General features: G+C 47.2%; 1 protein-coding gene and 1 long non-coding RNA gene across 2 annotated transcripts; both read right to left on the bottom strand.

Annotated features, from left to right (window-relative positions):
• Nucleotides 1-3,023: 3,023 nt before the first annotated feature.
• On the bottom strand, nt 3,024-6,600 carry LOC122372480. The gene is made up of 3 exons (XR_006254880.1): nt 6,571-6,600; nt 5,895-5,958; nt 3,024-3,132 (listed from the first exon to the last, which is right to left on the bottom strand). It is a non-coding gene; the product is annotated as an uncharacterized LOC122372480 (long non-coding RNA).
• Nucleotides 6,601-11,052: 4,452 nt separating this feature from the next.
• LOC122372481 (ubiquitin carboxyl-terminal hydrolase 22-like) lies at nt 11,053-23,180 on the bottom strand. The gene is made up of 12 exons (XM_043349699.1): nt 22,863-23,180; nt 22,168-22,300; nt 21,695-21,808; nt 18,831-18,929; nt 17,734-17,903; nt 17,151-17,243; nt 16,237-16,418; nt 15,702-15,829; nt 14,255-14,358; nt 13,344-13,483; nt 12,851-13,000; nt 11,053-12,344 (listed from the first exon to the last, which is right to left on the bottom strand). The coding sequence occupies exons 1-12, from the start codon at nt 22,983-22,985 to the stop codon at nt 12,296-12,298; spliced, it is 1,485 nt and encodes a 494-aa protein (XP_043205634.1). The 5' UTR covers nt 22,986-23,180; the 3' UTR covers nt 11,053-12,295.
• Between the last annotated feature and the right edge of the window lie 502 nt (nt 23,181-23,682).

The raw sequence follows: 23,682 nt of genomic DNA, 5'->3' as shown, positions 1-23,682 counted from the left end.
TATATATTTTGTTCGGAAAAGGTCAAGTTTCATGTTGACCTCATGTGACCTCGAATGACCTCTGGTTGGCCTTGACACATGAAAGGTCGTTTATGATGGATTTGTACCCGCTGACCACGAATCTGGCATCTATTTTCCTCTAAGCCTTCATTTAGAGTTTCCGGATGGCAAAATTGTCTTATTTATTATTACTAACTTGAATCAGTGAAATAGCCTCTAGCAGGGATACTCTTCTGTGACCTTGACCTTTGAGCAGCCTTGTATCGTAAGATGAACCACAAATAGGGAACTGATAAGCCTCAAAACATTTCAAAACATCTTGGAAGTTAGCACGCAAGATGTGCGAAAAAGTGCCAAGTTTGAGGTCTTTTTTGAGCGTGACCTTGACCTTGACTTTTGATTTGGAGCACATTTTCAGAATCCTCAGATTCTCTTCTTTCGTTTGACACTCAATTTTGCCGGTTTGATGCAGCCTGCCGTCCTCTAGAAGGCTTACTTTGAGATCACTACACATGTGCCAGTTTTGGCCTTTGACCTTGACCTCTGACCTTGAAAATTGACCTGAGGTCAAAAGTTTTAGGTGCATTAGAATCGTCTCGTAAGGACCTTTCGTTTGGTATCGCTTTTGTTTCCGTAGCTCCCTTATTAACGGAGTTTATATTTATTTACGGACAGGGGGGGGGGGGGCGAAAAACGCCCCCCCCCGGGCTGCGGTGGTTGGGATTACCCCCCGGGCCCGGCCGGGTTAAGGGCTGCCCTACCATTCATTGCCAGATCGTAGACCTGAATCCCTTCTTATGACCTACCCTGCCATTGCAATATGATTGCTATTCTTAACCTTCTGTTCTGCAACTCATAGTAAGGAAGTATTTCGTATATTACGCGTAGCACGGGAGGTGGGTTCGATTCCCACATCTGATATCCACTATGAATCAGAAATGGTTTGCTCGTGCAGCGTAATCTTCGTTTTCTTTTCCAATCCTTCCCCTCCCATCTCCTTTCATCTAATCTTCGTCTCTTTTAGTAAATCACGAGTCCGCGTCCTGAAGCTTCTTATTCTCGAGACTTTAGCCACCCTCCTCCCTTCTGCACCTCATAATCCATCTAGCTCAAGATCCTCACAGATATCTGCACAACTGTGCTCACTTCAAATGGGCAAGCGGAGCCCCTTGAACGATGAGTCAGTAGTAGTGGTCAATGGTGGCACGACATTCAGCAATGACTAATGAGCCGTAGCATGTGTCCCAAATGTGCATCTCACACTTTTAGGCGGCACCGAACTCGAGAGCTATACAGGGCTAAGCAGTTACAGTGAATGGTTACAACTTCAGTGATGTTTGTTAAGTTAGGCCCTGCCTGATAAGTTAGGCCCTGCCTAAATTCGATGCTATGGGTGCTGGTGGCGGAAGTTGCTCTCGTTCTCTAGTTTTTGTAAAACAATGTCTTCTCGGATATGCTATTGCGGTTTAGTATTACTTGTGATATCTGGGGTGGACTACAGTGCATTCCAATGTCTTTTCTCTCAAAGTCTCGCTCTCAAGGTCAAAGTCTCACTCCTAAATGAATTTTGAACGTGACTAACGGTAACTGATGGAAGGGAGGGAGGAGGAGAGTGCGAGAGCGAGAGCGAGAGCGAGAGAGCGAGAGAGCAAGAGAGCGAGAGGGCGAGAGAGCGAGAGAGCGAGAGAGCGAGAGAGCGAGAGAGCGAGAGAGCGAGAGAGAGAGAGAGAGAGAGAGAGAGAGAGAGAAAGAGAGAGAGAGAGAGAGAATATTAGTTTTGCAAGCCTAAGAAAGACTCGAAATAACCTCCTGTCAGGCAGTATTGTTATGGAAAATATCCTATTATAATCCCCGTCAGGTCGGGTTAACTGTCCTGGACAAAAAATCGCAATGGGGCATCGATTGTGCTTTGTTTCTATCGGTTTTCTGTTTGCCAGGTAAATGCGGTTAAAGCTCATATACGCGGGTGAAGTATGCCACTGTTACTACACCTTTTTGCGTTAGCCTTTGACCATTGGGCAAAACATTTGTACACATTCGCCATATAGGTGGCGCTACAAATGGTCGGTTGGTCACAAAGAATCACCATTGTGCAAAACTATTCGGCGATCTTCCCGTATAACTCGACATTGGACAAATGGTTCAACATTGTGCAAACAAATCGTCAATGGTCGAAACTATTCGTCATATGCCGAGCGAGCTCACTCAATGCCGAATTCTGGCGAAGTGTTAAACTGTTTTGCGGATCGCTCATTTCAGTGTTCAATCTGTTTTGCTGAATGGCTGAAATGAAACACACCACGCCGGAATAGTTGTGCTCAATGCCGATTGTCGAAATGGCTCCTCAAACAGTTATGGCGGATGGTTGAATTCAAATGCAAAAAGGTATATTAGCGAGAGGGAAGCAACTGTAGCCCGCTCGCTCCAGACAGCGGGCGAGCCAGCATATGTAAACCGCCCCAGACTCAGAGCAGGTCCGGCAGGGGCGGCGTCAGGCGGGGTAACGGCAGAGGCGGTTCAAGAGGAGGAAGGGGAAGGCCGGCACGAACATACAAACACAACAGATACAGTGCGCCCTCGGTGCACCGACCCACCTTTAAGGCCGACTCCTGTGGCGGGTCCCGGTGGTGTGTTGGAGCAGGGCCACCATCGCTCTCTGGTAAGCTGAACCTGAAATAACAGTACAAAGGAATTAACATCGATTTGGCACACAATTTGCATGACACTCTCATATTTCATTCATTTCAAATAAGACTAGTAAGGATCAATCAACTTATCTTTTTAGTGTAGTTTGATGCGGCGGTGGCTTGTAGCAGCGCCAACCCAACATCTCTCGTTCGAGGTAAACCTGAAATGACAGTACAAAGGAATAAATGAATGAAGAAAAACGAAATAAGAAAAGCAATATAGAGGTAAATAAGAACGAAAAGTAACAATGGGCTGAAAGGCGAAAGCCAAATTAAAACTACCGAAAGCTCACGTTGCATTTCAATTGATTTCACATCATAGAACTATTTGAGCTACGATAAAAGAAACACTTATCTTGCTGGTAGATCAGTGGTGACTGGCCGGTGGACGGATGTCTGGTGGTAGCTGTATACCGGCGCTACACTCCCTCCTGCACTGCCGCACCTGTCGGAGAGATGGCACGGCATCAATAGGCGCTGAAAGGGTGACTGCTGATGTGTGATTACTTACGAATATGCTTACTTCCGTGACATAGACAGCGGAACGGCGAGGAAATAAAACATGACCCGTGTTTTATCTAACTTACTATTCTAACAGAATCCGTCTGTGAGTTTGTGTGTCCGCCACGCCGTGTAATGGGTTCAATTGACCTCGCCTACAAGGCAGACGGTATGACGTAGGGGGTTGAAATTTGCACACTCTCTAGGTGACAGAGCGGGTCAACGCCTTTTCTAGGTTTCCACTCGCTGGGGTGCACGGTTGGCACGTGGCGCGCGCTGGAAGAACGCCAATGAAATTTTGATCGGTTCGTAGATCTTCATTGAGAGCCGGGGTCGACAAACTTTGTGGACTAAATGCATGCCGATCGGTGGCGGGTGCCTCGCATTGGCGGATGGGCAAGTGTTTAATTTGAATAAAAAGTGGCTAGAGAATGTGTTGATTTTCATTCAATGGGAACAGTTTGTGATACGATTTTACAAATTCACCGCGTTTGCCGCAATGCGCCACAATTATATCAGGGCGTCATTTTTGCCGCAAATCGAACAGTTTTGTTAAATATGGTCCGATATGGGCGCAATTTGGTGCAAAGATGCATGATCAATCACCGGGTGAAAATGCGCCACGTTTGCTGCAATGCGCCACATTTGTCACAAAGCGCGTAAGCGCCATTTCCGACAAATACGATTAAGGGTAATGGAATGGCACGAATAGGGGCAGGGCTGGGAACACAAGTCTGATATTTTAGTACTGATTGGATCCAATTATTCTGTGACCTGACATGACCCGGCGGTGTTGGTAGGGGTAGGGGTAGGGGTAGGGGCAGTGGTAGGGGTAGTGGTAGGGGTAGTGGTAGGGGTAGTGGTAGGGGTAGGGGTAGTGGTAGGAGTAGTAGTAGGGGTAGTGGTAGGGGTAGGAGTATGGGTAGTAGTAGTGGTAGGGGTAGATGTAGTGGTAGGGGTAGGGGTATTGGTAGGGGTAGTGGTAGGGGTAGTGGTAGGGGTAGTGGTAAGGGTGGTGGTAGGGGTAGTGGTAGGGGTAGTGTTAGGGGTAGTGGTAGGGATAGGGGTAGTGGTGGAGGCAAAAGCAGAACAGTGGCCCGGGCTGTCCCAGCAGACGAGAGGTGACCTATGTGACCTGGCCTGACCCAAAGTGACCGGGGCTGACCCCTTTGACCCGTATTGACCCCGTATTACCCAAATTTCATCCAACAGCGTTCTCAGAACAGTGTTTTTTTTAAATTCTCTTCACATTTCCGTCCATATCTATGCTTCTAGACAACACATCGACATGAATCACACACCATTCGAAAGCAAATTGGCTGGTGCCGCAATTTTTTCTACCACGCAGCAAAGCAAGTGGCGCAGCCGCTTGTCTATATTACTATTTGTGGTGACGTAGTTTCTGTCTATTACGAGGGTCGCGACATGGTGCTACGTAGCGCGGGTTACAGGTCACACCGTTGCACCTACCGCGCTGAAGTTTGCGCAACTCATAGAACAAGGATGGACAACGTGCCTTTGATGGGTCTCAGCTCGATCGGATCGATAGCGAGCGCGTGGCGCGTGCCCAAAAAGTGCAAATTCGCGTCATAGACTTTACATGTATAAATCGGCTGGCAAAAACGGGCGAAAATGGCTAAATTTGCCCGACACGGGTCCGTTCCCCGTGCAATATCTCGGTAGCCGTGCGCCCGATCGGCACGGGGAAAACAGCATCGTGTAGAGAATCGAACAGGCTATCGAATGGTGTGCGGTGCAGGGGTGGCACGCGCCACGTGCAAGTGTGAGGGCAATTTCATTTAAAAAAGTGCCATTTTAAACGGATTTTGGATTTAATTTTATTTTCCCGTGACCATCAGACTGAGAGAGTTGAAACAACGTCAATTGGCAAGAGAAATGTACCGCCTCTCATGGAAAAATTGTGAACAGCTAATTGATCAAAAACAATGTGGAAAAAATCGCTGAATTAAATGGTATTTGTCCAAAATGTGCCACTAAATAATTACACGGATTTTGCTGCTTAACCTGATACGCTTGACAATTGAAAATGCTATCATTAGAAAGAGCATTCAATTCTCTCCAAGATCCAATCATCACGTTTGCATGACAAGCAACAGTATTCTTAAAAATATAAATGTTTTAAACCTCTGCAAAACGATTTTTAGCGAAAATTATCTACGCCTTTCATTTGTCTTAAAACTACGCACCTCAATTATAAAGTACATTTGACAGATTCTGAAGTGGAAAGCATGCTTATCAGACACGGGCACCTCGATGCGGCGGATATTTTTTCCACAAACCAAAACGTTTAGCCGTCAAAAAGCAATCGACCGAAAGGGATAGATAACCCAACCGACACAAGAACAACCGAACACCCGCCGATCGAAAATATCCCTTTTCGCGTTGCGGAGCACGCGGGTCACCCTAGTATTTTTCCATTTGAAATGGAAAATCACGAATTCACGAGTGTCGGAACAGGGAGTAACTGTAGCATCTATATAAAAAGACGGTCGCGATAAAAATTTCTATGTTGCTTTCATCACACAACTAAAAGTTCAAAAGTCGAATAAGCCGCAAAAATTATTTGACATATCTCCTACTAAAGCAATTTATTTACTTTTAGTCTTTGGGTGACCGAAAATCAAACGGACAACGATAACAAACCGTTCACCACCAGTCCAAATCCAGTGCTCAGCACGCACTTACCGTTCAGAGTCTGCTCATGCTGACTGGCGGACCAGACACCATTGGTCTCGAGCGTCGCCATACACTGAAACGACAGAAGGAAACCTTGTCACCCGCTGGGAGCGGTGGCAACGATTTATTGGGTATCCTTAGCGAGCAGTGTCCCAAAAATATATTTTGGCTTGGGTGTCGGAGGGGAATATTCGTCAATACAAAGAGGGCTGAGAGTGGAAAATTGCCAGCCAGAAAGGCACTAAAAAGAGTTGAAAACAGGGATCCACAATTTATTTGTGAATGTTACAGGGTGCTCTGGGCCTGGGGACCTGCATTATAGGATGATTTAATAAAATATGGAGAGAGGTAAAAGGTACACGCGGATGCTTCCGATTGGTAAAACAGGGAGTGAAAATCGCTCTGGAAAATTGGAGGTGAGAGTGGAAAATTATTTTCATTTGGGTGTCGCTTCCCACCCAAACTTGCAAATTTTGGGACACTGTTAGCGAGCAAATGCTGTCGGTGATTTTACATCCTTGCCGTGTGAACATAGGAAGCGAACGAAAGTGAATTGTTGTGCTACTCTGCCCTTTATGCACGATAAAATATACAAAGTTAGTTACAACTATAAAAGTATTGGCTGAATCTGCACCGTTCTGTTTTATGTCACAACAGACCGTGCTCCCTCGGTGCACCGACTCACCCGATAAATCGGCGTCTTAGAGCCGGCTTGTAGTTGATGCCGGTGATGTGTTGAAGCAGCGTCTCTTTCTCGCGGTGGATCTGAAAGAAAGAATTATCGAATATAATCAATAAATGAAGCATAAAATATATTGGTGCACTCATGGTGTCATACGCACTACCATTACGAGCGGCAGGATCAAAATAATGCCGAAACACCCTTTTGACACACCTTATCATACATTAATTCTACACATGTTGTGAAAATTTCAGAATAAAGGTCATTCAAGGTCAGGTCACCAGGTCACTTGAAGTGACCTCACCTCATAAAAAGTTTCAATGTCTGCCATAGCTACACCGAGTGACCGATCGCTTTGAAACTTTCAGCGATTGCTAAGAGCAATAACATGTACAAAATGCACATCTCAGAATTTTGATATCGATGACCTAAGGTCAGGTCAATTTTGCGACCTCCCCATTATAAGTCAATGGGGGAAAATTGAAATGCGCCTCTTTTGGACGAAAGACATCCTAAAAACACTCCCAAACACCGAATTACAAGTGGTTTAGACACACTGAACATGAAAATGGTGTCCGTGACCCTTGTTTATGCCCTGAGGTCATCTTAGGCCTGTTAGAAAGGCCTTAGGCGAAAAACTGTTAGATACCATTCGTGACGGTCACGAATGGTATCTAACAGTTTTTCGCAAATAACTTTTGATAGAGGCATGCTAGAGCGATGAAAACGCCTTGAATGTGTTGAGCTCGACGATACGGATCGACTAATATGCAACATGACCCTTTCCGGTCAGGTCATGACCTTGACCTGAGGTCAAATTTTCAAGTTGACCGTTCAAGGTCAAGTTATAGTTCATTCGATGCGTCTTGACGAGAGGAACACGATGTCGGTAAAAGTAAGCTCATACAAGGCTTGGGTCAAAAGTTATTGCAGAAAAACTGTTTCCGAAAAAAATCGGCTATTTTTGCAGTTTTTGCCCCCTGCAGGCAAAACCGTTGACGTTAGGTCAAATCTGAGAGAATTATTCAGAAAGGGCGTTAATAGGGCTATCGAATGCGCTTTTCCACGGCGCAGTAGCTCTACTTTGGTTCCCAAGTTATGCGTTGGCTTCTTGGAAATTGTCGACATTCGACCTGAAAATCGGCGAAATTTTGCCTTCAATGACCTCTGGTGACCTGACCTTTGACCTGACCAAAAAATTGACCGAAGTGATTTCGTCATTATTTTTGACGCTCTTTCGAACGCCGCCTTCCGCGTATCGCTACGTGGCCCAGAAGCCGAGTTAGAAGGGGGATGTTCAACCCCCCCAGCAGGGCGTGGAAATCCAGGACCCCCAGCCGTGCACGGGTTAATCATTGATAAATTAATTTGTAGAAAACATCGTAACAATGCGAGCAATGCCTTTACTCATTCGTTTATGCAATGATGCGCAATGTTAACTAGTCATCGCACAGTTTGTAGCGCTAACGAAACGCTATCGAAACGCACCTCAACACGATGCACATGACTGTCGCTTAATCGATGAACAATATTGCTTACCTTTAAAAACATTCGCAGAATTGCAACACAAATCCGCCACCACTCTGAACTAGCATCCGCACACGCCGAGCGCCGGTGACGAAAGCTCGCGGGCGCGACGGCCAGCCTCGCTCCTGCCGACCCAATGCCGCCCGAGGGGCAGGACAGACGCACGGGCGGCGCCAGCCACGGCGACTGGGGCGGGCAGCAGTGGCTGACAGAGGCGGCGCCAGGCACGGAATTCGGGGGAGCAAAGGAATGAAATCGGGGAAGCGAGGGGGGGGGGGGCAAAGACAGCACATGACCCATGTGCTTCATTTTAACATGATTGCAAAATTGTAATAAAAATCAGGACTCGGGTTAAAACAAAGTTCACATTAGGGGTTATTCTGTTTCAGAAGGTTGTCCAGCTTTTTCACAATTTCTGACAAATGACACCACATTCCGTGGACCAATTGTGCTAAAAAAGCGCAGAAAACGCAATCGAATACTTTTTGTATACGTCCTTTCTAGTGATGTCAATTACGGAAAATTGAAATACCGATACCAAACCAAATACCAACCAAAGCCGCGGAGAAATACCGAAACCAAACCAACTTGGGAACATGAGGAAAATACCAACTTTTTACCGATTTCTTAGCCTCTTAAACACCAGTATAACGCCTTTTGGGGCGACTAACGGAGCGAGCGAGAGGGTGGGCCTTGCACGTGCGAAATTGCGAGGGGGTACCTCCAACTGACTTGTGCACGGCACCCTACTAACCGGTCTCTAGCGACGTGCCAAATTTGGGCACAATCGGCCCAGCCGTTCTCGAGATCTGGAAGCGGCACCCTGCACGTGCGCACGTGCAAAATGGGTCCCAACTGACTTGTGCACGGCACCCTACTAACCGGTCCCTAACTGTGTACCAAATTTGAGCGCAATCGGTCGAGCCGGTCTCGAGATCTGGAAACGACCCCTGCACGTGCGCACGTGCAGCAGCACCCCAACTCTGGCACATGGATATGCAGTGCCTAGTGGGTGCCTACCTACATGCCAACTTTCAGCGCAATCGGCCAAGTAGTTACCGAGATATTGCAACAACTACAAAACGGACACCTCTTCGTTTTGCACGTGGCACGTGCATAAGGGGTCACTCACATGCATCAGGAATAGTCCAATACTTGGTAGAAGGAATGAAGCTACCCTACAAAAATTACCGCGTGTAAATCGGTCAAGTGGTTGCTGAGATATAAGCCTCGCAAAAGCGTGACCACGGCCGGCCGCTCATACTCAGAAATTTCTGTTAGCCCGCGCATGACTGGGGTATTTTCCATAACGCGAGTGACTGGGGGGGTCTCTCCAGAGCCCCCCCCCTCCTATCTCCGAAACTACTGGGCCGATCGTCAAAATTCAAACGGCGTCTGATAGCCCTGGAAAAACTGTCGAGCGAAACCTATTTTCATTGAAGTCGAGGTCACCGATGACGTCACAGGTCAGGTCAAAGTAAAAATTATCGACATTTTTGTTAGTTCACAATTTAGGCTCTGACCGCCGGACCGCCGGTCCGATCAGGCTCATTTTTGGTTTACGCACTCCTTGACGGATGCCTTAGATACCCTGAGGGTACCGAACTTTTACTTCGAATTTTTAAGGTCAAGGCCAGGTCATCCTAGGTCACGAAAATTGTATATCATGTATCGGTCACGTGACGCATGTTTTATGGTCCATTTTACTCGTAGATTTCGAAAATAGTGTCGTCTGTGTCATTTGAGGTCATTGTCAGCTAAATTTACCGGAGGTCAGGTCACTTTCAGGTCAGAAAAGGTCAAATTTTGAAAATGAAATTTTTCAACAAAAAAGGTGCCTATCAGATGCAGTTTGAGGCATGAGTTCAGGAAGACGATGGTGCCATTTATATTGCTGTAGGACGTCAAAAACGTACTGAAAAATGGATTTGAAAAAACATAAAATTGTAAAATTTTGTCAATAATGCGAATAACTTGGCTATTTTTGAAGATATTGGGCTAAAACTTGCAAATGTAGTTCATCAGTGTGTGTTCTATCACATATGTTCCGGTTTTTGCGAAAACTCAAAAAACTTTTTGAAAAAAAAAATCAAAAAATATATTTTTGTAGTTGTAAATAAATATTTTTCAAAATTTTCAAAATTTCGAAAATTCGAGATAGCAGTTCGATAGCTACGTGTATTTTTAGTCCACACATGCAAAGAAAATGGATCTAGCTTTAAAACTGAGCTCTTGAGAGCGTTTGCCGTATTTCAGTATTTTGCATGAAAATCGGCCGACATGACGTCACTCTGACGTCATTCCCGGCTAAACTATGGTAGCTAGAAAGTTGAAATTTTAACACAAGGTGTCAAATTGATGCCTCTGAGGGTACCGCCAGTTTCGTGTTGATCCGTCAAACGGTTTAGAAGATATTGCTGAAAAACATGAGGGGGGCTCTGTAGAGCCCCCCCCCCCCCAGTCATGCGCGGGTTAATCTAAGGAAAGACTACGCTCGCTTCGCTCGCTCCGTAATTAGCGAGGGTTCATGATACCAACAAAATACCAAACACATTAGGATTGAAATACCAAATACCGAGTTGGTATCGGTTTGGTATCGGTATACCAAAAAGTGGGTATCCGATTGACATCTCTAGTCCTTTCTAATTTTTTTCCCCATTGCTAGCGTTGAGGAACCAGCACTGCATTGCGTTGTCGCTGGCCAGACCTTCGCAGCGCGATAATTGTAGGCTCTGTATTGATATATGATCATTTGTAAGCTCTGCTCCGTCAGTGCAGACCGAGACGTTAAGTGTGAGCTTTCTGTTAGTCTCCGACATCAGAAGATGCATTAGTCCGATCGAAACTACGCTAGACCGAAAACGGCGTCAGCCATCAACAGTCTATCAGCATATCAGACCAGTATCAGCATTCAGCAGACGTTATCGATACCAAACCGACTAAAAACTCAAACCAAGCCGTTCGCATCCCTCAGTGTATGTATTTCGCGCTGCAATGTACCAAAGGTTCTCACGGGTGGGGCGCCGACTGGTCTGGAGAGAACCCCCGAGAGCCGGAGCGACCCCTGACGCAACCAAAACGCATGCACAACCAAATAGGAACTGTTCCTGCCGGACTCTGGACCCTTTCGAGGGGTCGGGGGCCGGCCGGCGACCCAGGAGGTGGGCAAGTATGTACCGATCAAATTACCGAATGACCCGACACGACGACACAGCGGAGTCACGTGACATGGAGTGACGTCATCGCGATATGAGGTCAGAGTTGCTCTAGCATGGTCCAGACTGGCGAACTGTGGACGGGCGAGATACGTGTGTGACGTCATATGACGTCACTGAGACAAGTCGCCACCACTCGCACACATACACGCGCGCGCGCATACACCTACGTTCATGAGTAACACTGAAAGACCGTGTCAACGGCCGAGTGAGCGAGCGGCGCTGCCACCTACCGGCGACGCTGCACATCACAGCTTGCGGTTCCGGCCGCGGAGCGGCGCCACTGCAGCCGCCAGGGCCGAGGTGCCGAGACTACGCGGCGAAAAGACTACAGCCACCAAAGATCCCTTCCGACACGTACCCCAGAGACATCTATCAGCCGCTGAGGGAATCACAGTTTCCCAGTCACGCCACCAGCTCACAATCGTCTTCGTCCGTTCCCGCGCACAGGCTATATCGACGGTGGAAGAAATGTGGTCTTGAGTGGCTATTGTCCGCAGAAACACTCAAACAGCCGACCGAAGAAGACCGAAAACCCGGCGCGGACCGAGAACAACTAAATCCCCATCACTCCGCGGCGGGAGGCAGCCGGATCCAGCGCCACCGCGGACGACCTGAGACATGTGGTAAACTCACACCGAGCCGTAAGCCGTACACCAAACCCTACATTTTCCGAGCCGCTCTAGCACAGCGCGGTCACAGCTGTTAACCCAGATTGTCCACATCCTACACACACATGAAACGGCGAATTTTACATACCCTACGTCGTCACATACTTCTCCAAAGCTCAGCTCGCCAGCAAGCGTATCACATAAAGTAGAAATCACAACATGCGCAGAGTACAATTAGATAGACACGATTTTTGATTGGCCTCCACAGTGAACAGTTGATATACAAAGTTCGAGTCGCTACGCCGTCCATTCGCGAAAGACGGCCGGGGTGGGGAGAGGGGGTTGTAGGGGAGGAGGGGGAGGGGGTGCGTCTGCTCATTCGTAGCTATACTCCAGGCGGTGCTTGTGGTAGAACAGCAGGTACCTGCAAACAGACACGATAGTAGAGTTAAACACAGGTACAACGTGCAGTGTATGTACACAACAACTGCGGGGATAAAAAAGTCCGCAAGTTGGATGCAAACAAAATTATCGATAGAGAAACAATGATGAAAAAGACCAGCATATTTGTTTGGAAAAATTGGCAAACTCGAAATCCGAAAGGTAAGACACGATGGAGGCTAAAATAGATCAAATATTTTCACCAAGCCACCATGGAGGCATCGATAATTCCTTCCACCCTTTTATCAAACCTAATCCTGCCATTACATATCATGAAGGTAACACTGAAAGTAACGTCAGATAAAAATCAGCTCACAGCTCAGAGACCAGCTCAGAGGTGAGAGATCATTTCGGAGGTCAACTCGTGACTCAGAAGTCAGAGTTAATGTGGCTCTGATTCAGAAGATCAGAGGTCAAATAGGCCAGCTTAGAGACCAGAGGCCAACTCAGAGGCCACAGCTCAGAGGTCTAACCCCGCTCGCGTCTCACCCCTCGCTGTTGAGCACGTCCCGCAGCGTGGCCCGTGTGATGATGTGGTCGTCACACTTGAACCAGTTGTCACGGTGCTGCCGGATGTAGACGATGTAGTGGCCCGCCTCCAGCGTGCCGATGTGGTTCACCACCGCGTACAGAGAGTACCTGATGAGGGGACGTACGGGTGTCATCACGAATCATGTGCAAGGGAGCATCTACGGAGGTAAGGTGGTGAACTAGTCCTAATCACACCGATTGATGTTGTTCTCAGCGCACGCATGATTGTCAATCGTCATCACCCCATAGCATAGCTGAGAACTTTGTAACTGAGCATGATCGGTAACGTATCAACAGCGACCACATGGTTTTCTCAAAGTCGAAGCCTTTCCATAAAGTCCGCCCTACCTAAAACAAACCGTTGCCAAACCCTTAGCGAGAGGCTCATCCTTACCTCCCGCTCTCGGCCAGCCCTCTCCCCTTCCCGTCCCCTACCCACGCATTCACTCACAGGTTGTTGTTGAAGACGCGCTCCTGGCGGAAGTTGTTATTGTTCCGACAGCGGGAGAGGTAGGGCGTCATGTCCAGCTCCTCCGGAAACCGCACCACTGTCGAAATCTTCTTCCGCAGCCGACTCGTGTGCTCGAAACGCTGTGAGAGGGGCAAGGGTTCCGGTTAGGTCACTTAGAAGATGTATGAGAGACACCCGGGTTGGAACTGTTAGAGAGGTTAGAAGGGTATCGTCAGAGAAAATCATATGGGTCAAGTGTCAGAGGTGATGGGTATGGAGGGTCGTAGGGGGTCAGACGACAGTAAGAGGTAAGATGATGGCAGAAATCTGTCAGAGGGTAGAGGTGAAGCCAGAGTGGAGGAGCAGCTGAGGTCAGAGAAGTACGGGCTGAAGGAGAAAGGAGACAAAATAGAGAAACCTATTCAGAAAAAGCTTCATGTCCGAACGGAAAGGAGATGAAAATCAAAGCGGGAGCAGGGGGTACCCAGCCACATGGTCGCGAAATGTGGAGTAGCCGATAGCGTATCAACGACTGTTTGCATCCCGTAATCGACATTCCATCGTGGGCCGATCGAGCAAACATTGCTCTACGAGTAAGCCACTAACGGTACTGCGCCCGGAAAGAGATCAGCTACCCAGCAGCCAGCTGCTGATATAAGAACTGGAAATGCGAATTACAAACGAATTTTGTGTTAAGCATCGTTCACAGATCCGTTTGTAATATGCATTACTTTGTAAATGCATCTGGGGTAAATTATTGCTTGTGGTCGCTTTGCATTGATTGTCCGATGTTCAAACCTAAGTCGTAAGTTTTGAAGACAGTGATCTCATGGTTTCCTAATGTCCTTGGGACCCACGCGCAAGCAAACAAGGAAATGAAAAGCGTATGAAATAATATCGCTTCAACTCACCTTCAGATGGAAGCTGGCGACGATGGGCAGTTCCTTCATGGTCAGCTGTTTGGTCGATTCTTGGTACGAGTCACAGCTGACGCACTTGATCTTTGCGCTGCTCCCTGAAACAGACGGAAAAAACACACCGTGACGTCAGGTGATATACGGGATAGGCGACAAGAGTACCTTTATTGATAACGAGTAAAGGTCAATGCCACTTTTTACTAAACTGTTCATCAGTATAAAACAGCCCATAAACAGTTTATTAAAAAGCAGCATCATTGGCTGTTTTATGCTGATAATGCCAATGACATTGCATGGTTATTATCAACTGCAAGTGCTAAGGCAATAATGTTTCAATTCATAAGCTCCATTGGAAATCTGCAATCATTGCTGGATGAGGATGAGAGTCTTGCCTAATCGAATCGTGAAACATGGCGGCGTGCAAAATATACCTGACGTGTGTCGCAAACACCACTCAAGCACAACTCCAATAGCCAGTTATTGACATGTAACGTTCAGATCTTTCGGTAAAGTACCGTGAAGCTAAGAGCCATCCCAAACTGTAATCTACTTATCTGGTTAGCAATGACAGCAATGTCAAACAGCTAGACAGCGGATCACAAAACACGGAGTGATTTTCATCTGTCTAGCAGCACCCTTGCATGTCCTTTTGATTCAGTTTGAGCAGAAAGGCAAAGCTGCTATTGAATAATATGGGATGTTCCGAATAGCGAGAAGCCAGCACCAATATCGAAAAAACAAAACCCTTTTAAGTTCTCTTTTTGCCGGGTGAAAAAAGTGAAAAAAAAACGGGTCCAATAAGAGAAGCTAGGGAGGGGCTACTCTTTTTTATTTTTGAAGAAGCTTTCTTACGTACCAGTAAAATAATCACGGTATAATCTATCTAACCATGAACAAGGCGGCACGACAGCGTATGCGGCACCCCTTCCCCTCCCACTGCATCCCGAATCTACTTCAGGCGACGTCCTCGCGCGCCACCCGCCCTCTTGGCATCGTATTTTCCTCTCCGGTCGAGCTTCCCCGAGCCCTGGCGGCGCCTTTTTCCAGAGCCGCTCTCCTTCCACTGCAGCTGGTGACGGTTGGTTTTGCCGGCCGTCTCAGCCGCCTCGCTGGCCTCCGCTCCCTCCTCCAGTAGCTCGGAGAATTCATCAGCAGAGGCGAACAGATCGGAGACTTCTCCAGGTCGCATGACTGTTTCACTCCTCTTGCCAGGCGGCGCCCCTGGGGGTTCCTTCACCGGCTCGGGTGTTGCCGGTGCCGGCTACTCTTGGGGCGCCATGAAATAACTCTGACGTGTAGAGCCAAACACGATATGTTCGGGTGACCCCTGCCCTGACGTAATGACCTCAGACCCGACGTAATCGTTTTTGCCTTTGCATGGCAGAACTGGCACGACCAGACTCCGGCGAGAAAGGCGCAGCAGCGTCAGCGTCTCTCTTACCGAGGTGCTCCTGTCGTGTGAACTGCTCCAGACAGTCCTCCAGCGTGGTCGGTGTGGACTGGTTCAGCTCCAGCGGCGCCAGGTCCAGCGATATGTCCCAGAACGGGTCGATCGTCGTCGACACGTTACTGCGGAGAGGGGAGATACCTCAGTGGTGGAGAGGGGAAACGACGATTTTTAGTGGTGGGACATGACACGTTAGTAGACACATGACATGCTGTTACGACACTGACATGAGAAAGTGGCAGGAAAAAAAATGATAGCTCATGGACGAAAAAATATTATAGAAGAATAATGGCATGACTTCGGGAGAGCATACCAATTACCGAACACAAGGAAAGAACGTTGAACGTTGAGCGATTCTCTACTCGAGTATGTAGAATATCGCTCAACATCTCTTACCACAAGTACGAAATAATCAAATCACTTCATGACAAGGCAGGGCCGTAACATTACGTTATAACATTACGGTATAACATGAAAACACGTTACGTCATCAACGGCTTTCACCACGCAACAGTCAATTAGCACCCACTTGCAGCTCAGACAGACGACGTCACTCTGCAGTCCACCCGTGAAGATGGTGTCGATGATACAGCGGCAGCCGGCCGAGCCGCCGCCCCCTCCCCCACCCTCCTGAGGCGTGCGGTCCCGCTGGAAGGGCTTCATCTGCTGGTGCAGCAGGTCCAGGATCGCCATGAAGAACTCGTGGGCGTCCTGGCGGCGATGGGGCAGCAAAATATTAGCATACCATCACGCAAGGCCGCGAGCACTGAGCACGTTAGTATAACAGTCTGCATATCTATATTATGATTTTCAGAGCATAATTTAGGCATGTCAAAAGTTAGCAATGCATGATGCAGACACAGAAGGGCGTCAACATATAAGAAAGTTGGTGTAAAATACGTCAGAAAGTCACCATGTCAACACATAAAATATCATGCATATCAGCCCAGCGTCAGAATGTCATACGTCAGTTACACCAGAACGTCACGAAAAGCGATCAAGACCGCGAGCTGAATGGCAGGGTTGAATGATGATAATGGTAGGCAAAATCAACTGTTCTGGATGTTGTGTGGGAGCCAGGTTGGTATGAATAGAAAACGTGCGTCACTAGCCGTTCGATCGGTGAGATAAGTCAATGAAGCACACAACACAAATGGTGGAGGAACACGAATGAATGAATGAATCGATGAATGGATCCATGAATGAATGGGTTAAACGAAAAATGAATGAATGAGTGGATGAATGAATTGGGAGCAAAATGAATGAATGAATGAAACAATCCAATAACGAAACTATCCAAAACAATCAATCAATGCATCCATCATTCGCCTGCTCACATTTGCTTATTTCTGGTATCAACACGACCCGTGCTCGATTCAATCTCAATATCTATGACATCACCACTCTCCCTATGACGTCATCGATGACATCACCACGGCTCACCTGCTGTTCGTATCCGGCCAGATGTTTGGCACTGGTCCAGATCATGTGTAGGAGCCGGGTGGGCGCCAGGGCTGTCCGCTGGCCTCCGTACAGCTGATAGACGGAGGGGGGGGGGTCAGAGAGGCTGAGAGAGACAGACTGTCAGCGAAGTGTTTTAGCGACTGCGATCTTTGGTCGTAGGTAATGATGTGTGGGTTTTCTGGGCGGACCGACTGCTAAGGTTATCAGCGTTTTAACCTTCACTGACATGATGGAATACCTGCGATGTGAGGATTATAAATAAAAAGTGATAAAAATTTTGACAAAGATATGATGCGTGGCCACAAGGATGACCTTAAATATGATTATAATAGTGCAGTGATACAGCGTTGAGGGGGCAGGATAAAGCTCAAAATGCAGCACTAGGGTCAAATATGGCGCGTTACGAAAACAACAAATAACTGCAAGCGTCCACAAAACGATATATTTTCAGTATCTAGGAGCACCGCACACTCTACATAATAACCCCGTTTCCCATACCGCCCACAAACTATTCAACTACACTTTTAACTACTATGTATCCCCACGACCACCTGCTACCTACCTGCTGGAACAGACTGTTGATCTGGCAGGCCAGGCAGCGGTCCGGATCGGGCGCCAGGCAGAGATGCTTGTCACCCAGGAAATAGTCCCGCAGCATGGGCGTGTGTGTAAGAGCCTGAAGGATTGTCGACATGAAACAGGTGTTGCCCAGGTTGATCATCCCGCGCAGACCTGTCGCGAGAGAGGTGAGGGGTGGGAGACGTGTTAGAGTAAAGGCCATCGCTTTGTTGAAGGGTGCTGCACAGCATATTGGCACAAGGTTTAAATGAATAATAAATGTGATAAAACGGTAACATGTTGCAGAAAATGTAGCAAGTACCATAACACGAATGTGTAGCAAAATATGTAGAAAGTGCAATATTTGCCTGAATAAATCGCCGAAAAGTAGATATTTGTTATTGATGTTCACATTCTGAGCATCTGTAACGGGAGTTTGGCAAACACGGATCAGTGAATTCCGGTTCACGGAGCACAAGGATTCGGTATCCGGATCACGGATTACGATTAGAAACACCGATCGGAAAAACAACCAAAAACCATCGACCTATAGCATTCATCATCAAATCGGGAGGCTCGCTAGGGCTCCAATCTGTCGCTTTAGGCATTCGGCGCTGTCTTGCTGAATGCTGTCAGATCGGGGACATTGAAGGTCAGCGCGACCATCCAGCCCGGGGATGGTACGGGATCAATGACAGTAAACAGTACCGCTGCAGTTGGCGGAAACTCCGAACGGCAGAACTTTGCCGCTACGCCATTCAGATACGACCCACATTTCGTAAGTCAACAGTCACATACAAGGCGTAAGTCTCTCCAATACAAGACGCGTAAGAGATTCATACAACGGAGGGTAGCTCAGCGCTGCGTTCCCAATCCCCATTTCCTAAGCATCCAGCATGGTCATTAGATCGATTTCAGTCCGATTTCCCAGCATTATAGCCCGATTATCCGTCCTATTCTCCAGCTCCCAGTTCCCAACGTTTCAGCCTAATTCTCAGAGCCTCAGTTTCCAAGTGTGGGGGGTACCCTCCCTAAAGTCAGTCACAGAGCCTGGGGCCCTGTTCGAGCCCACAACCAACAACCTCTGTCCGTCCCACTGACCAATTGTGGAGTTGGACGTGACCTTGCGCCGGTCCGTGTGGTACTTGAGCAGCTCGATCTCCTCAGGACACGGCTCCCACGAGTTGTCGGCAGGAATACCTGCGGAAAACGAACACAAAACGTCAAAATAGAACCGGAATTCCTGCGGTAAACGGACAGTAAAACGTCAAATTAGGGAGCTAGGATTCATTCGGAAAGCAGGCACAAAACATCAACGTCGGGATCAGACAGCCGTCGTCGGCCGGAATCCTTGCGGTAAACGGACACAAAACGTTAAATAAAAGCTGGAATTCATGCAACAAACGGGCACAAAACAAAACTTAAGAATCAGACAGGCGTCGGACGGGACCTCTACGGTAACGGACACACAAAATAACATGAATAATCAAAGACAGCTTCAGTCGGCCGGAATATCTGCAACACGCGACAGCAAAACGTTACGTAAGAGATCTCGGATTCATACAACAAACGGGCGCAAAACAGCACACCGGGGTCAGAGACCTTGACAGTCGGCTGCTAAATTATGCAAAAACGACAAGAAAATACCTGAAGATTAGAGACAACTGCACGAACACGTCATTTCAATTTCACACAACATCGGGCGGTATATTTCGAGATTCATCATCACCCGCATTGCGTAACCGCAAACCACCGGCAGTCTGGATGTACATAACAACAAATGCGCAAGAGTTACGCCCGAAAATACCACCAACTCGCATGCGACTCACACAGTCCGCTTGGGAACAAATCAATAACCCGCATAAACCCGCGTCACGTTGTTTCCACGTCGGATATTATTTTCAGAATCGCCAAACGCGCGTCCGCTTCCCAGGGAACCCGGGCTCATTCTCAGAATTCGGCCTCATTGGTATTCCGCCAATGGCGGAGTTCCACGTCATTCGCGCCCATATTTCCGGCTATTCTGGGAAACAGCGGGGAATTCCTGCGACATCGACCCACAACTGAAGTTTGGGTTGATCGTCAGACAGCAAATTGATGCGCAGAAACGAAGTTCAAAATAAACGCAGCAGCTAGCTTAGTTAGGAATTACTGGTACGATTACGCTGACAATTCACGAGAGGAGCGTTCACAAGAACACAGCGCACTTTGTTAAACAAGGACGCAGCCCCTACACCCATGAGCATCGCCAGACGACCATTATATATTTATGAAGCTAACATACAAACAAGCTTTTTGTGTGTGTTAAGAATAACTCATATCACTACAAAAAAGTACAGGACACGGTTACCTATAACTAAATAATACGAACTAAAAGAATGCGGACAGTGCCTACTCCCTATACAATGAATAACAGGCATGAGTGAATAGGCATACGAGTGAACACGAGTCACTAAATTGTATTTCCTGTCTACCATTCCTTGCCTCGTCTACAATTTCACCCGTGTATGCTTCGCTTCCCCCCCCCCCCGTCCTTTTGCGCAACGGCGCTCTCTCAGCCATAACTATCTCTGGCCGTTCGGACACGTGGCTCTCCGGTTCCAGGGCCTTGACCACCAGTCCCCTCCCCCTCTCCCCCCTCCCCTCCCGCCCGACCACTCCCTCTCCCTCTCCCCTCCCCTCCCCCGCGGTCGTAACTACCGGCAATCCAGCGAAAAACCGCCGCAGCCGCCGCCACGCGCCGCGCCGCGTCAGCTGACTGCCCGCCGCAGCATTCTGGGTAATCAGCTGATGGCGGCAGCCGCCCAGCTGATCGACCGATCCGCAGCGGCGGCGGCGGCGGCGCAGGGCGTCATCCGACGCGCCGCATTCGTCATCATCGATTGCCGGTGGCCGTCATCCCTCAACAGATGACGCTCTCGTCGGCGGGGCGGGGTCGATCCGGGGGGGGGAGGGGAGGGGAGAAATGCGTACGACGCAGTCACCAGGGGGATGCGAAATATCACGACAGTCACAGAGACATGCCCTTTTGATATTTTTTTTTTTAGCATTAGAATTAGTGCTCTCTATGCCCTGGGACCTACGAGATGTCATCCGACTCACCCGGTTATTGAGAACATCACGAAAGTACCGAACATATTATCAAGTAAACAGTGAGTCACCAAACACTTGATTTGATGCATCCCGATCCACCCAGCACATAGCATTGCATCACCCTGATTTCATGTAAGAAAACCAACAGATGGACCTTTATCCCACAGACAAAAACACGCCCAGAGATATCCCGGGATATTCGATCAGTAGCAGACAGCGACGCAGTTCGTCAATATCGCGCGGAGGATGCTCAGAGCGTGACATTGAAGGTCAAACATGACACTGGTCCGACCCAGATATTTCCGCAAATAACCAGACATGGCGAACGATACCGCTGGTTGATTCCCTTCTCTAAACTTCACATTGAAATGTTTCAGTAGGCCAGGGATCAAATCAAAGACGAGTTTCAAGACAGCGTCACGGTTGTGTTCAATATCGATAAAAGCTGTTTGTTTGGAGACTTAAAAATCGTCAAAGTAGGTAAGAACTCAGCGACATATTAACAACAAACATACAAAGGTAATATATCGAAAGAATGAAATTGAGAGCATGCATCAAATCATAGTTTCATTTCAGATAAGATAACCACATCCGCGTAGTTTACCGTCCATCGCCAACAAGTTAGCTGCTTGCCGAGTCGTAAAACGAGAAATAAGCCGTTTACGACGACTACAAGAATTCAGGGATCTACCTTAGGATTCACATCAGTCAGGACAGCATCGATGAGTTCCAAACTCAATACCAATCCAAAAAGATAAGCTGCGCAGCATCGATTGCCACCTCCCCCCCAAAAAAACTGCAAACTCGTCGTCAGTGAAATTGAAAATAAAAACGTGAATGTACCGATGGGTTTCTGTGTTCCAACAACTTACCGAGTGACTTTGCCGCCAGCACCTTGTTCCTGCGGCAGATCTTCCTCAGTGTCCAGTTGTAGGTGTAGTCGCCGCACTCAAAGCAGTACACATAGCCATGAGTCAAATCCAGGGCTGTTGGAAAAGGTGGGCAGTCAGTAGATGCTCACCCAATAGTTTATCAGTTTCTGCTGATCTACCCATAAATGAGAGCAGGAGGCATGCTCATGAGGTGGATATTGTTGTATTCCCTCACATCATTAAAGCATTACAGAAAAGCATGGACAACACACATAACTCTAGCAGTGCAATGTTTGTCAACAGCAGCAAAAGGGAGATCATAACTAAAACTATAAGTACTTAAAAAAAAGCTCTACCAACAGAAATGTCAATTCTAACAAGTTTTCATTTTACAGTTTCTGAGAAATATTGTCCAAAGAAGCTTAAAACAGATCAGTAGTCACTAGTCAGGAGAGCCCCCAGGGAGTGCTTACCCAGTGGGTGGTTTCTCTCGCTGGCATGTTTGTGGATGTGTTTGGGCTTCATACACCCAAAGTAGATGCAGCTCAGGCATGCATGTAGTCGAGGGCCATATGTGTGGCACACATGGCACACACATGTCAGGGCCTGGAAGAGATTGTCAAAGAGTCCATTATCAGTGCCACCACTCTTCATCAACATTACTAAAGAATGAAGCTGAAAGTTTAAATTCATAGCAAATTCCTGATGTTGGAGACTGAGACACAAAAAATGGTGGTCCATAATCTAGCTTGAAGATGAACAATTCTAGTTCAACCATATCATAAGGGTATTGGTATAGGGCCTGGCACCTTAAAATCTAAATCATGGGAATTGGGAATGCACATAATGACACTATATTGGGGCTTGGTGAGAGCACACTGACAGCATGTGAGCATATTTATTGAACCACAGACAAATTAAGGTAGGTGATTGCTTGCATGGCTGATTCATTGCCTTATTTTCCAGGTGTACATTACTAGATGCTATTACAGGAATGAAATTGAAATGTGCAGGTTATGGCTTATGCCATGGGCTTTTGCACTGAAAATCTATAGAATCTCATGGTCAGGTTCAATTTTTTTTAGGTTTAATTACATTCGCATTTTCCTCTAGTAAATTGTAAGGGTGAAAGACCACCAAAAGAGCAATACCATCAGCAAATAACTACCTTTTTCAGTCGAGCCTCCGCGCTGACACAGTTGACAAACCATGAATTTATCAACTGGTAGTCCCGAAGGACATCACCTTTGGCCATCGCCTCTTGTAGGTGTGAACATCCCTTATAAAACATCTCACCAACTTAATGCGACAAATACACACGTAAACTGCGTGTGCCTATATAACACAGAAATGAATGAGAAATCCAGAAACTCCGTGCCGTGGAGCCGGGGCGCGGGGGGAGTCAGCTGTGATCAAGGGATTTCTGTTACTGACACCGACGTTTCTTTGTTCCTATGACGTCACTTATTTACACCAATAAGAATGCTGAAAAACCGTTCACTGTTATTGCGCATTCAACAACTCATAAATGACTTTTGCGAAATGGTGGCGCTAAAAAAGTAAAAATGCTCAGTCAAAAAATATCTGCACTCGCCTTCTTTTGTCCGAACATTTCAATAACAAAAACAATTGCAGTTCTAAAACAAATAACAGCTTTATATTTAGCATGTGGATTAGATATTTTTTTGGAAAGAAGGATATTTTATCCGGGGAATGTAAAGAGGACTGAAATAGATGAATTGCTCTTTTTTTGCCAGAAATTGCCGAAAGGAATTCAAAGCTTTATGGATGTTTTTTATGATGGGTAAGGAAATTTGTGACGTCAAATGTTATCAATCCAAATAAAATTTGATGTCAAAGAAATTGAAATCAAGGTTTGCTGAAATAAATTCTGAGAATTATACTGAAAATTCCAATAACCTTGAGAGATATAGAACAAAAGCGCGTAGAAATGAACAAATATCTTTGCTTTTATCTATATATCTATG

The sequence above is a fragment of the Amphibalanus amphitrite genome, unplaced genomic scaffold (genome assembly GCF_019059575.1).
Source record: "Amphibalanus amphitrite isolate SeventyFive unplaced genomic scaffold, NRLGWU_Aamphi_draft 001364F_arrow, whole genome shotgun sequence".
Taxonomy (NCBI): domain Eukaryota; kingdom Metazoa; phylum Arthropoda; class Thecostraca; order Balanomorpha; family Balanidae; genus Amphibalanus; species Amphibalanus amphitrite.
This window is presented reverse-complemented; position numbering and strand designations above follow the sequence as displayed.

Bases quoted from the DNA above. Each gene is read 5' to 3' on its own strand.
- LOC122372481 (XM_043349699.1), bottom strand. From the start codon at position 22,985: ATGTTTTATAAGGGATGTTCACACCTACAAGAGGCGATGGCCAAAGGT. The intron at 18,930-21,694 runs GTAAGTTGTTGG...CGTTTTCCGCAG, and splicing joins GCTGGCGGCAAAGTCACTCG to GTATTCCTGCCGACAACTCG. The intron at 12,345-12,850 runs GTGAGACGCGAG...GTCTGTTTGCAG, and splicing joins GACGTGCTCAACAGCGAGGG to GTACCTGCTGTTCTACCACA.